The 14,794-nt window shown below is 38.6% G+C and overlaps 1 protein-coding gene across 7 annotated transcripts in view; it reads left to right on the forward strand.

The window, feature by feature from the left end:
- The window catches only part of PIKFYVE (phosphoinositide kinase, FYVE-type zinc finger containing), an 87,427-nt gene that overhangs the window by 38,337 nt on the left and 34,296 nt on the right, over positions 1 to 14,794 (forward strand). For all 7 annotated transcript variants that reach the window (XM_042949972.1, XM_042949969.1, XM_042949966.1 and 4 more), the window contains 8 exons: positions 485 to 544; positions 2,176 to 2,305; positions 2,747 to 2,927; positions 3,579 to 3,653; positions 5,605 to 5,712; positions 10,147 to 10,287; positions 10,898 to 11,024; positions 11,307 to 12,466. In XM_042949972.1, the coding sequence (XP_042805906.1) occupies positions 485 to 544; positions 2,176 to 2,305; positions 2,747 to 2,927; positions 3,579 to 3,653; positions 5,605 to 5,712; positions 10,147 to 10,287; positions 10,898 to 11,024; positions 11,307 to 12,466 (1,982 nt within the window). The remainder of the gene's footprint in view (positions 1 to 484; positions 545 to 2,175; positions 2,306 to 2,746; positions 2,928 to 3,578; positions 3,654 to 5,604; positions 5,713 to 10,146; positions 10,288 to 10,897; positions 11,025 to 11,306; positions 12,467 to 14,794) is intronic.

Here is a 14,794-nt window from a genome sequence, read left to right on the forward strand (position 1 = left end):
GTCTGAAATTAAAAAAAAAACAAAACACCTTATATATTTTTTCAGGTGGCTTCTCTACCCAAGAACTACTTTGTGTATAGACAGAGTCATTATCTGTGAAATCATACAGCTGTTCATGAGAAAAATAGTGTAACTTTTTTGGCTTTTCATGCCTAAATTAGTGAAGATCTCAATTTTCGTAAACTGTTTCAGCTTTGATAAGGGAAAAGCAATCTGTTAAAAGATTATCCGACTTTACTGCTTCAAGGTTCTTTTGAGTTATTATTCAAGTCTTTCAAGTCTGTTAAGTTTAGTATGAAGTGTGTGGAATAAGTCTAAAGATGCTTTTTAGCCTAACGCTCTCTTGCATTGGCTGGGCAGTGTTGGGTTTAGTATGAGTAATACTTCGTGTGTAGGTGTGTTCTCTGTATAATTACGCTGGCAAGTTACAGTCATAAGTCTCTGCTTTTCTTCCCACTCTCTCTGCTCTCTCCCTGGTATGCAGAGTATTTGATATCTGACAATGGAGGACAACAACTCTCAATAAGTGACGCCTTCATCAAAGGTAATTTTCTCAAAAGCTGTACACGGGATATTGTGTCTTGTTTGTGAGGATGTGCTTAGGGCCTAGCACACTGATTGGCACAGAGTAGGTACCGCAAATAAATTTGATTGTTTTAATATAATGGGAACACAGTTTTTGATACATATGGTGACTCTGAGAATGTTGGGAGTGAAGAATATAAACTTGGACTTGGTTTGAGACAGGCTATCTGATCTGAAGGGTAATTGTTTAAAAGCTTTTAAATAGAATTTGCATTTTATTCTTGTAAAGGCATACATAGCTTATGCTTTCCAAATCATGAATATAATATTAAGTATTGATATACATATCATCAAGGATTCTCAAACCGTCAGAAAGCCTCCAAGGAGATCTCATCCAATTGAGGACACTGCTTGCCCTGTGGAACTGGGAAGAGAAAGGGGCAGAGGAGATAAAGAACTGATTCTGCTGGTCCATATCTTGGGGATGGAAGGCAGTATGGAAGAGTACAGTCTTCTCTTACACCTTCCCTACTTAGCTTACTGTGGAGTACTGACATGCTTAATTAGTTCATAACCCTCCACAGCCTAGACCTTAGACAGTGGGAGGGCTTCAAATAAAAGAGAAAAGGTGGGGCAGGCTGGTGCACGGGGGGCCATTCGCAGCTGATCTCAAAATTTAGCAGGGTTTCTATATTCACCTCTGAACTCCTGGTTCAACCAGAAGTTGATAGGCCCGCTGTTTACATAATTAAAATATACAGTTTTTGTTCCTTGCATGTGGACATGTTCTTTACTTTATAGTGCTGGACCATTATGTTGGAAGCTGTTTTGTTTGGTTGGTTGGCTTTAAGAGGAGGGAAGGATGAGAGAATTTTTGTAAACGTTTCCCACCTCTTTCCATTTATTCAGTCACATTTTTCAGTAGTTATATAGTGAACATTTTTTTTTTGCAAAACTTTTAATGTTACCTATTTATTGTTTAGATCCACTTTCATTCTTTTTAAAAATTTAAAGATTTTACAAAATTTTACATAGATTGTTACCATGTTTTAATGTTTCTTTGTAGTTCATTTTTGGGTCTGACTTATAAAAATTTGGCTTAAAAAAAGGCCTTTGTTTTTTATATTGAGAAAGAAACACTATTAAGAATTGTCTGGATAAACTTTCTACACTGTCACATGCTGGTTCAGACGTATCAGAGCCGAGCTTTTCTCTTTCAAGTTCAGCACCCACACTATCACATGTTGTTCCGCCAGCATTCAGAGTTGTGCTGAATGTAGTTTTTAGTTTGCGTTATTATAAGGAAAGCTGGCCTCCTTTTTTAATGTCCCCAGCTGAATAAAAGGACTATAAAAAAATCTCATTTGTTTCTCAGAAGCCATATTTAAAATTGTTGGCTTAAGAGTCCTAGTCACTTACGTAAATTTGCTTTCTGGTGTTCTGTCTCTGATTTTGGCTGTTATGAGTTGATGATCTAAGTCAGACTTAATTTTTTTATTTGTGTATTGACACATGTCCTTGCCTTTTTATACCAATAGTTTGAACTGACAGACTTTAAAAAATTTGAAAGGATAACTTGGCACTTTCTAAACCTGTAAGTATATGGTATAAAATGCAACAGCGAAATACAATTTCTTATTTTATACTTAGAATCCTTATTTAATCGTCGAGTTGAGGAAAAATCCAAAGAGCTGCCTTTCACACCTTTGGGTTGGCATCATAACAACCTGGAGCTGCTGAGGGAGGAGAATGGAGAGAAACAAGCCATGGAGAGGTTGCTGTAAGGCAGTGAGCTTTTTGATTTTAATTTTCCATTTTTATAATGTTCGGTGACTTGGTGGGCATATGCAGAGTAGTTTTTCTTCCTCATGAAATCAAAAATACTAAGATTACTTAGGAAATAAAGCCTGTTGTGATGAACTTTCTTGTAAGAGTCCTCAACTGTGATTGTCTGTGCCCACTGTAATTTATGGGGTAAAATTTCATTGAATGAAAGGGGTTATCTTAATTGAATATACTCACAGATTTCTTAATTGAATATACTCACAGATTTCATTCATGTGCAAGATCATTAAGGCGCAGATAAAATAAGATTGACTCAAACAGATCTTCAAGCCCTAATTCACATGCTTATTTCTTTGTAGAGTGCCTGTTGATTTTCAGAATTCTTGTCTCTGGCGGTATTAACTCTGCAAACTTCTTTCTTGTGACATTTTTGTAGCTCAGCTAATCACAACCACATGATGGCACTACTCCAGCAGTTGCTCCATAATGAGTCATTGTCACCATCTTGGAGGGACATCATTGTATCACTGGTCTGCCAGGTTGTTCAGACAGTCCGACCTGATGTCAAGAACCGGGATGATGACATGGACATCCGTCAGTTTGTCCATATTAAAAAAGTGAGTTCCGCTAATGCTTTTCTAATGCTAGGTGCTGATCGGTGGGCCTGGCAGTCATTTGGCTCTTAATGGTCATCTAAAGGGGGTTCTCGGTGAGGAGGGGAAGGTTCTTCTGCCTGATGTGTTTGTTAACAATGAACTCAGTGGTCATGGAAGCCACTCATAGGAAGTGAGAGGTGAATGGAAGGGGTGAGTTGGGCATGGAGTGAATTGGGAAACCAAGCAAATACGGTTTCTTCCCTTCTTGCTTCCTTTTGCTTGATGTGTCGTCTATGAGAAGACCTCTTCCCACAGATTACTGTCACTGTTCTGAGGAAAAGCAGTGGGTAATTGCTTTATTTAGCTGGTAATGGAGTCCTGTATGTATTTTTTGCCTATGACGTTTGACTTAGTAATGGTTTTAATTGCCAATTTGTTCGGTCAGATTGGTATTTTAGAGCACCAGCTAATACTGTAGAGAGTGGGAAATGGGTAAATAGACAGTCGTGCTAGATGCCATTAATTATTGGTTGAAAGGAAGAGCTATATTCTGGAACTTCTTTTCTGATTTGATTACATAATAGTTAAAACTAAAAATGGAACTAAATAATAACATCCAAACGACTGGATTCTAAGGATATATTATTGAGTTTTGTTTTCTTATTTCATTAGATTCCAGGTGGAAAGAAGTTTGATTCTGTGGTTGTCAATGGATTTGTTTGTACCAAAAATATTGCACATAAAAAGGTAATGTGATCTTTTCCGACAATGAGGGTCAGCAAACTATGATTGTGTACCAAGCCAACAAGTTGGGGTACTAACTTCTAATCATAGAAGAGAAGGAGAATGGATATCAAGGAGTAGTTTAGCAGTGTCTGCTATAGGGGTGAAATCTTGGAGGTTCAGGAAAGGTCTCCCAGAGCTGATGATGATTAGGATTTGGGTAATAGGAACTCATCGGACAAAAGAAGATAGGGGGAGGGTGGGTCAGGCTTCCAGACCAACAGAATGATAGGATACTGGTATCATTTCTCCCTTGACCCTGCCACATCTTAGGGAGACAAGGTTTCTCTAATAGCCTGGAGTCCTTCCAGAGGCCTAGAATTTTAAAACTTTGCTGTTTTAGGGCTGAGCTGCAGAATTATCACTGATACTCTTATCTTTCTTACCTTCTATCTCTGCCTTCAGGCCTGAGGCCTCTTTCTAGCACTAACACAAAGAAATGGGGTGAAATAACCTGGTGTGTTAAAGAATCTCTGAGATCCTAAGGTGCAAGATGAGAAAGGAGATGAGGTTGGAGGAAGCAGGCAAGGGCTTTGTATCCCAGTAGGGGCCTTGAACTTTATTCTGAAGGCCACTGATTCTCAAAGTGCATAGTACATTAGGGTCACCTGTGGACATAGTTAAATATGTAGAGTCCTAAGCCCAACCCCTAGAAATTCTCATTCAGTATAAGGGAGTTGGTGGGGTGGGGAGGTGGGGTTGCTTTTAAAGTAGGCGTTCCAGATGTTTCCAGTGTCATTTGTTGCTCCTCACGTTTTGAGAAGCCATCAGTCTAGCAGTGCTCTCAAACTTGCTGTGCTTCTGAATCACTATGGGAGCTTACTGCAAATAGAGATAACCTGACCCCCCACCTCTGGGAATACTGATTTGGTTACTATGAGAGCTTAGGCAGATTTCTAGCCTGAACGACTAGGTGGGTGAACTGCAGTCCTATCTTCACTCTTTTCTAAGCAGAGACTAATTCATTTTTGGTAAAGGCATTAGGCTCCTGAAAATTATTAGTGACCATAGATAAATAAAAGTACGCTTGGATTTGAACTATTGTCATTATTTCTACATAGAATCTTATTAAACCAGGCACATTACCCATCAAAGTAGTAATTTAAGCCAAATGAAATGATCTGTGTTGAATTAAAAGGTAAGTATGTTGAGATTATCTCCAGAATTGAAAGTTATATGTGGGTGTGGTAGAAACATAGGCATGAATGACTGTCTTGCTCCACTGACCATATTTAGAGGTAGTCTTTAATTTATAGTTGGTAAAAAATCCCTAAATGTAGTTCCCCAACTGATGAGTCACTGTTTCAAGATCATTTGCCTATTTGGAGTCTACAGCATGGTCAGTCTGAAACCTCCATTGCGGGATCCAGGCTCTTCTGCCTGTGGTTTTAGTTACATGGATAGGGTGTATTGTTGGAATCTGTGCTTCTGGATATGCTTTAAGGTTTTCCTTTTTAAACTTTTTACCCACTTTGGCTTGCCAGTTTATAGTTTCTTGGAATCTATTCAGGGGGCATTTTCATTCTTTTCTCCCTCCTCTGTCCTTGAATTTTAGAAAGGTTAAGTTCGGCTTTCAAAGTTGCTGATTTCTATGAGTTTATAAAGTATCCTGTCTTTAAGCTCCTCTCCTCCATACCCAGGGCTTGATATCTTTTCTTGCAATATTAAAAAAACAAAAACCTTTTAAGAGAGTATAGAGCCAAGTTTTTAGAAGTCTGCATTGCTCTGAGCTCATTATTTGTTTTGAAAAAATATATAAGAGAATACCACAAAAGAACTAAATGAGAGTATTTCATTACAAATATAAGGAAATAATCTATTTAGGAGGAATTATAAACAGTGTGAGTTTAGTGATTAAAGGAGGTCTGTAACATAATAGACTTTAAAATCTTTTAACAAACTTCATCTTTTGTAGATGAATTCTTGTATTAAAAATCCCAAAATTCTTCTGTTGAAATGTTCCATCGAGTATCTCTACAGAGAAGAAACTAAATTTACCTGCATTGATCCTATTGTGCTTCAGGTAAGAACTTCTTACTGAAACAGTGATCTGGAGGGATGTTTGTGTACTGTAGTGCCTGCAAACACTTAGAACTCTTTCCAGCCGCTTAAATTGGAGGGGCAAAGAAACTCAATTGCATTTGTTTCATTAAAAACATTTTTTTATAGGGGCGCCTGGGTGGCTCAGTTGGTTAACCATCTGACTCTTGATTCCAACTCAGGTCATGATCTCATGGTAATGGGATCAAACCTCTTGTATGGCTCTGCACTGACAGCGTGGAGCCTGCTTGTGATTCTCTCTGTCTGCTCCTCCCCCGCCTATGCTCCCTCCTCTCCCGCCCAATAAATAAATAAACTTAAAAAAATTTTTTTTAATTTATTAAATCATTATAAAAGACATTTTTATGTATTACTTTGGAAGCTTACCAAAACCTCTGTCACTCCTCATTTTTATTTATATTTATTATTTTTTAAATGTTTATTTTGAGAGAGTGCATGCACTTGCAAGCGGGGGATGGGGCAGAGAGAGAGAGAATCTTAAGCAGGCTCTGTGCTGACAGCACAGAGCCCGACACTGGGCATGATCTCACATGCTCACATGTGAGCATGAGATCATGACCTGCGCCGAAATCAAGAGTCAGATGCTTAACCAACTGAGACACTGAGGCACCCCTGTCATTCCTTATTTTTAGAGTTTCAGAGTGTTAAGGGGAACCTAGAACTTTTTGGGAATATACGGAAGAAAAAGTGAAAATCTGAATTCTGGCCTCTGTGTGCATTTGGGTTGTTGATTTACTTCAAGTATTTTTCTAACTTACCAGATTCCCAGTGGCAATACCTGGCTTTTCATATAGTCTGTTCTACTAAACCACTTGTTTCTGGAACACCGGTTACCTTGTACACAGCTGGTAAAGGGGAGCAGCATCAGATGGAAGTTGTGTTGGTTTCTATGTGATTTTTCTTAGCTAAGGGGACCCAGCATGGCTGCAGTAGGATCATAACCCTCATAACCCTCAACTGGAAAGAAGAATCCGCCTCAGCTTGGCTGCTACCAAGGCAGGAACCCTTTTGGCTCTTTTTAAGAAATTCAAAGTGCTCTGCTGTTGGAAGGACTCTCTCCCTGGAGGGAAGCACCCCTAGCCCTGGGTGTTTCTTAATGGCTCCACTGCTCAGAGCTCCTTTTGTGGTTGTACTGTTGCAGTTGCTTTTGTACACTTAAAATTTCCCTTGAGGCATGAGGCAGCCTCCAGCTGTGCTGAGCTACCCATTGGGGCTGTCCACATTCTCTCTCAAGGTACTGATTATTTTTGTTAGTGCACTGGATATGAAGTTATATTGGTTTAAAAAGTTTTTTGCCCCGACTTCTTTTCTACCATAAATACTATTAATTTTAATCAGCAGTTGTTCAAAATGGGAGGTTTTCAGGAATGTGTCTGTAATATTATAGTAGAAACACATTCAGTTCCAGAAACATTTAGAGAAACTTGAAAATTCATGGGTGATAGGCACATTTTTCTGAGAGTGGTAGGAGCAGTCACTTTTGTACTGAATTCATAGACACCAACAGAAGAAACTTCGTTGTGGTTTATGGAACTCTGCTCTATTGCTTAATGAACTCTGTTACTTGGGGCTCTTTCTTCTTTAGAATTCAGTTATAAATAAGGCAAATCAGGGGTTCTGCCTATATCATACCCTCCCTACTAGCTCTGATGTACTGTGCCTTCTCAGTGGTGACATGAAATAAGGAATTAGGGGAAACACAATTACTGTCTATGGAATCTCAGATTCTTTAATGCTGGGAATTTTCTTGATCTCAATGAAGCGGTCCGTGGAAAACTTTTATAGGATCAGATCACAACTGCATTGATTGTAAGGCTTATCCTGGTTGCATTTGTTAAAATGTATAAAATTATAGGTCTTGTAATTGATGAATTGGGTAGCTGAAATCCACAGGTAATTATTTACAGAACATTTATACTTAAATTTATTCACTCCATTTTAACTCCATTCTTGCAAGTAGGTTAAGATACTAAAGTCTTTTTGTGTTAGAGAAGTTTGCTCTGGGCAAACATGTATCTAAGAGACATGATTTAATTCACATAACCTAAAGCATCTTGGTTGTGCTTTGAAACATAGTTTCTTATACCTCTAATACCTGCCCTATAGAAGCTTTTAGTTTGAATTAATATAAAGCATCAGCTTATTTTTTTCTCCTTTTTTGTTTGGTCCAATCAATGTGGAATAAGCAAAGAAGAAGCTGAAATTTTGGTTCATACAGGTGTACCTCAGAGATACTGCAAGTTCGGTTCCAGGCCACTGCAGTAAAGCCAGTATTGCGATAAAGCAACTTAGGTGACTTGTTTGGTCTCTCAGTGCATATAAAAGTTATGCTTACACCGTACTGTAGCCTTTTAAGTGTGCAAATAGCATTATATCTAAAAAAAAAAAAAGTATACATGAATTAAAAACACTTTACTGCTAAAAAATGCTGACCATCATCTGAGCTTTCAGTGAGTTGTTCAAAATCACTGATTACAGAGTACCATAACAGATATAGTAAGAATGAAAAAGTGTAAAATACTGCGAGAATTTCCAAAATGTGACACAGATATGAAATGAGCGAATGCTGTTGGAAAAATGGTGCCAATAGACTTGTTTGACACAGGGTCGCCACAGACCTTCAATTTGTAAAAAGTGCAGTACCTGCGAAGCACAGTGAAGCAAACTATAATAAACAAGGTATGCCTGTAATTAGAAAGAGGGTGAGTGACAGAGGCCAAGCAGGTAATTACCCTGGGGCTTTACAGTGTCTTCACAAAGCTGGCACTACTGGTGAAATTATGATATTTGGAAGTTTTGGGTTTGAGAACAAACGGCTAAGAAAGAATTCTTGAGACATTTTCGGTGTAAAGAGGTGATTTTCTTACAGCGTGGGGAGAAAGAGGGAAACAGAGGCAAAAGAAATGTAACTGAGCAGAAAGAGCTGCCCTGGGATTGTGAGGAGTGACTGATTATATACTTTTTAATTAGTGAGGGTTAGGGATAGCAGAAGTCTCTAAGGAATTTGGAAGCAAGACTTTCTGGACCTTGACGGGCTAGTTGCTGTTAAGATAAGGTTACATTTAGTCTTTAGTAAAACATAAACATTGAGGCACTAAGGCAGCCCTGAGTTCCTTGAAGAAGGTCACACTCTGCATGTTCAGGTATCAGTGTGCTGTAAGCTGTTAGGAAATTTCATTTAAGTTACAGTTCTTTTGCCTTTGTTTCCCTCATCACTACTAGGTCTGTTGGTGTGCTTCTGCTCCATTCCATGCTCATGGCCCACTTCCCGATATTCTGTCCTTGCTGGGCCTGGCCCAGGCCTCCTTTGAACATGGTGCTTCATGTGCAGTCACGATAGCTGATTATAGTTGGGACTGAGAGGAAGTGTATTTGCCATCCCTGTGCCAAAGGCCAGAAATTTAAAAAAAAAAAAAAAAAAAATCAACTTATTATAGTTACACTTTTGAAGCTGTACAGATAAAATCATTGAAAATGCCATTAAATGACCATTTGGTAAGTAGAGTAGGAAATTAACACGTTTCAAGGGAAAAAATCCATTTCGTTAATAATTGGAGATGTTGAAAACGTACGATTTCTATCAGTAAACAGAAAACGGTAGAAATGTACTTCATAGTGGTGGGTTCATTGCAGGGAGTAGGCTCATCCATTGCTGGCGGCACTGACCATGAATACAGACTTGCTCAAAAGACACTTCGGGCGTGTGGAGCAGAAGTGACAGACATGCACACACATTCAAGTGTCTCCTTTCTGGAGCCCATAAATTTTATGAAACAGTCAGTGATTTGTATTGTTTTAACTCTGGTCATTGTTGGTAGTATTCATTTGCTTTGAAAATAAGCCTTCGTCAAGAAATTGTATTAAGTGGTATGTTTTAGGTCTTTATAGCTGTACTAAGTAGAAGATGATCTTCTGGGAGATTGAAATGAGGAAGAAGCTGAAATAGCATCTGTTAGAGAGTTATTTATTCCAGTACCCAAAGAAGAGCTACTCTAGTTAATTTCAGAATGTAGTAGGGGGATTCTATATTTAAAGAATGAGAAATTGCTTTCATTGGGGAGTTAGGTTCACTGAGGTTAGGTTTGTTTGTTTTCTTTTAATCTCTAAGAGCAAACTAGTTGGATTCTTGGCTTTCACATTATTAGTTATTAAGAATTGAAAATCCTTCAAAGTACAATTAGTGAGTCAGAAAATGGAATTTCTCCTAAAACCCTTTTTTATTAGCATAACCAACAGTTCAGATTTATGAATAATATTCTTGGTTGTGTTTGAAGTGACTTGCTTATAGACTTATTTGGAGATGAAGAGACTTAGTCAAACCCTCCTGATGTTTTAATATTTGTAGATCTTGAATTGAAGCAGGTATAATATTTTTGATGTTTTTTTTTTTCCTTAGGAAAGGGAATTCTTGAAGAATTATGTTCAGCGAATAGTTGATGTTCGACCTACATTGGTTCTAGTTGAAAAAACAGTGTCTCGGATTGCCCAAGACATGTTACTAGAACATGGCATTACTTTGGTCATTAATGTAAAATCAGTGAGTGTTCCTATTTTTCTATCATTTAAAAAAAATCTCTGTTTTTAAATTTATATGCATCATATTGATATGCAGGGATCTTTGATTATCTGTTTGGTCTTCCATATATATTGAAAGTACGACAGTAAGCACGACAGTCGTTTCTTTAAGACTAGAGAATCTCAGACTGGAGGAAAGGGTAATAAATTATATAGCACTCATTATAGTTGTAACACCAAAGATGTAATAGATAATTGGTAATGAGTAGTATTTGTTGAGCCTTTGTTTTGTTTGGGGAATTGTACGAGTAGAAGATGCTCTCTCTCCTGAAAAGTTACCCTCTTCAGAATAGAGGCCACTTCTAGGAAATTTCCCGTTTCCCCCAGTCCTGTGCACGATGCTCAAATGTCTTTTAATAATGTTATTAATATGAGTCTGGTTTGTTTTCGTGGGAACATATTGATCACTGAGCAACTACTTACAGTGTAATCTAGAATCAAAAATTATTATATAATTAAAATTAAGAAAATTAATTGTGAAGTTTATGTCTAAATTTTTCCTATTTTCCAGATAAAATTTACTAAGAATTTTATTCTCTAATTTTGTAATAAAACGTTTTTCTGTGTTCTAGCAAGTTTTAGAACGAATCAGTCGGATGACCCAAGGTGATTTAGTAATGTCGATGGACCAGCTGCTTACAAAACCCCACCTGGGCACCTGTCACAAATTTTATATGCAGATCTTTCAGTTGCCTAATGGTGAGTGATCATTAGATAGATTGACCTGAGATTGGAGAATTGAAGAAATGAGTAAACTCATCAGTACTACAGTGTTTACTTTTTCCTAATTTCTAATAATCCATTAATAATGTTTAGTTATAATACTAACATCTATTAGCAGTGTTTGTTAAATGAGGATTGGTAACTGTGGTCTTACTTGAAAGTTTTTCTTTTGTAGAGGTCAAGATAATGAAATAATTCTGTCTGGGCTTGTGGAATGCCAACTATGTCTTCTTAAACTTTTTATATGTTTATTTGTAGAGCAAACCAAAACACTGATGTTTTTTGAAGGCTGTCCACAGCACCTGGGCTGTACAATCAAGCTTAGAGGAGGCTCTGATTATGAGCTGGCTCGAGTTAAAGAGATCCTAATATTTATGATCTGTGTAGCTTATCATTCTCAACTAGAAATCTCCTTCCTCATGGATGAATTTGCTATGCCTCCTACGTTAACACAAAACCCTTCCTTCCATTCTCTGATTGAGGGGCGGGAGGATGAAGGGACCGCACAAGAGCCGTTCAGCGGAAGTCCCCTCCCCCGGGAGCCTGACTTTCCTCCAGAATTTCTGCCCTCCGATGATAGCAGTTTGCTAGAATCAAGGATTGTGTTTGAGAAGGGTGACCAGGAGAATAGAAGCATTCCACAGGATGTTGCCTGTTTGAAGCATCAAGAGTATGCCACAACGGCTTGCCCTGCAGGGATCCCCTGTGCTCTCTTTCCATCGGTCCCAGAATCGTTGTTGCCGCTCCACGTGGACGACCAGCAGGATGCTGTGGGCTTGGAGCAGCCGGAGGCTTTGCAGCACCCAGATGAGCTACAGGATCCCAAAAGCCAGATGAGAGCCTTTAGAGACCCTTTGCAGGATGACACTGGATTGTATGTTACTGAGGAGGTTACCTCTTCTGAAGATAAACGAAAGACTTATTCTTTGGCCTTTAAACAGGAATTGAAAGATGTGATCCTCTGTATCTCCCCAGTGATCACATTCCGGGAGCCCTTCCTTTTAACTGAAAAAGGGATGAGATGCTCTACTCGAGATTATTTCGCAGAGCAGGTTTACTGGTCTCCTCTCCTCAATAAAGAGTTCAAAGAAGTGGAAAGCAGGCGGAAGAAGCAGCTGCTTAGGGATCTCTCTGGTCTTCAAGGCATGAACGGAAGTGTTCAGGCCAAGGCTATTCAAGTCTTGCCCTCGCACGAGCTAGTGAGCACTAGAATTGCTGAGCATCTTGGGGATAGCCAGAGCTTGGGTAGAATGCTGGCTGATTATCGGGCCAGAGGAGGAAGAATTCAGCAAAAAAATGCAGACCCTTTTGCTCATTCAAAGGATGTACCTGGTACTTCAAGTGGCAGATCAGGAAGCAAAACTGATGGTGACGAGGAGAAAGGGTTGATTCCGAGTGATGCAGTGTGGTCGACAAAGGTGAGGCAGACCACTTTGGGAGCTTGTGCAAATTTAGAAAGTGTTGAAAAACTTGCTGTGGCAGGGTTAAAAAAAAACCCATGAATATGACAGATTGCCTGCAGATTTATTATGTATTTCTTCTTTTAGTTTCTTTTTTTTTTTTTTTGCCCGGAGTCTGTTGGCTCATGTATTGCTTTCAAATGTATAAGGTAGGACGGGGCACCTGGGTGGCTCAGTTGGTTGAGCATCCGACTCATGATTTTGGCTCAGGTCATGATCCCAGGGTCATCGGATAGAGCCCTGGGTCGGGCTCTGTCCTGGGTGTGGAGCCTGCTTGGGATTCTCTCTCTCCTTTTCTCTCTGTCCCTCCCCTGCTTGTTCTCTCTCCCTTTCTCTCTCTCTCGAAATAAATAAACATAAAAAAAAATAAGAGTATAAAGTAATGAAACTTGACTTTTGAACGTTTCATGCTGAGCTCACAGTAAAGTAGGAAGAGCTTTGCCATGGGGAGAAGGGTGGAGCCATGTAAAATTTGTGGCAGGGTGACTTGGGTGTGGTGTGATGCATCCTTGATCCTTTTAATGATTATGAGGGAGAGCAAGATGAAGCTTACTATAGAAAATTGATGTGTTTTTAGAAAATCAGATTTATTTCTTTAGCATAAAACACTTTGCATTACTTAACTATGATAGTGCCCTTCTTTTTTTTTTTTAATATTTATTCATTTTTGAGAGACAGAGATAGAGTGTGAATGGGGGAGGGGCAGAGAGGGAGGGAGGCAGAGAATCCAAAGCAGGCTCCAGGCTCTGAGCTGTCAGTACAGAGCCTGACGTGGGACTTGAACTGACGAGGGACTTGAACTCACGTAGCATGAGATCATGGCCTGAGCTGAAGTTGGACACTTAACCCACTGGGCCACCCAGGCGCCCTATGCCCTTATTCTTTTTAAACAGCAATTGAGGGGAAATTAAGATTTGCTTATGGAAATACTGATGGTGGTTGTAATAAAACTAATGAAAACATCCATCTCTAAATGAGGATATGAAGTTGTTTAATAGAATAAATAAGATGTTTAATTTCACTGGTAGTTAGGGAAGTGCTAAATAATAATGGTATATACTATTTTCTGTTCGGTACATTATTGTTTGTGAGATTGGCAAAAAAAGAAAGTGGTAAGAGTCATGGTTAACATGGTGTGGAAAAATAGCTATAATAAATTTTATGTAAATTGTGTTTATATACATTTATGTAAATTTATAGAAAATGATAGGGAGATCTGTTTTAGTTTGTGTGTGTGTGTGTGTGTGTGTATGTATGTATGTATGTGTATATACATACACACATACACATACCTATGGTCCAGGATTCCAATTTTTTAAAATTTTAATTTATATTTATCAAATTTTTATTTAAATTCTAGTTGGTTAACATGTAGTGTAATATTGGCTTCAGAAGTGATTAAGCACTTACATAGAACACCCAGTGCTCATCACAGGTGCCCTCCTTAATACCCGTCACCCATCTAACCCATCCCCACCCACCACCCCTCCATCAAACCCTAGTTTGTTCTCTGTCGTTAAGAGTGTCTTAATGGTTTGTTTCGCTCACTCTTCCCGCCCCCCTTCCCATGTTTTCATCTGTTTTTCTTTTTAAATTCCACACATGAGTGAAATCATATGGTCTTTGTCTTTCTCTGACTTATTTCGCTTAGCATAATTCACTGTAGCTTTTCCATGTTGTTGCAAATGGCAAGATTTCATTCATTTTGATGGCTGAGTAACATTCTCATTATATATATATATACACACACACACACACACACACACACATACATGTATACACACATATACACATACATACACACATATATATGTACATATATATAAATATATGTATGTGTATATATATGTATATATACCACATCTTCTTTATCCGTTTATCATTCGATGGACATTTGGGCTCTCTCCATAGTTTGGCTGTTAATAGCATTGCTATAAACATTGGGGAGCATGTGCCCTTTCAGATTTATATTTTTGTATCCTTTGGGTAAACAGTGTAAGAGTGTAATTGCTGGGTCGCAGGGTAGTTCTATTTTTAACTTTTTGAGGAACCTCCATACTAGTCTCCAGAGTGACTGCACCAAGTTTGCATTCCCACGAACAGTGTGAGAGGGTTCCCCTTTTTCACATCCTTGTCAACACCTGTTGTTTCCTGTGTTGTTAATTGTAGCCATTCTCAGGATTCCCATCTTTTATAGCCTATTCTGCAGATATAAGTAAGCATCTTATGTAAGGATGCTTACAGTTTGTAGGAATATATATGCGAGGATGTTTGCTGAAGCCTTGT

Source organism: Panthera leo, chromosome C1 (assembly GCF_018350215.1).
Source record: "Panthera leo isolate Ple1 chromosome C1, P.leo_Ple1_pat1.1, whole genome shotgun sequence".
Taxonomy (NCBI): Eukaryota; Metazoa; Chordata; class Mammalia; order Carnivora; family Felidae; genus Panthera; species Panthera leo.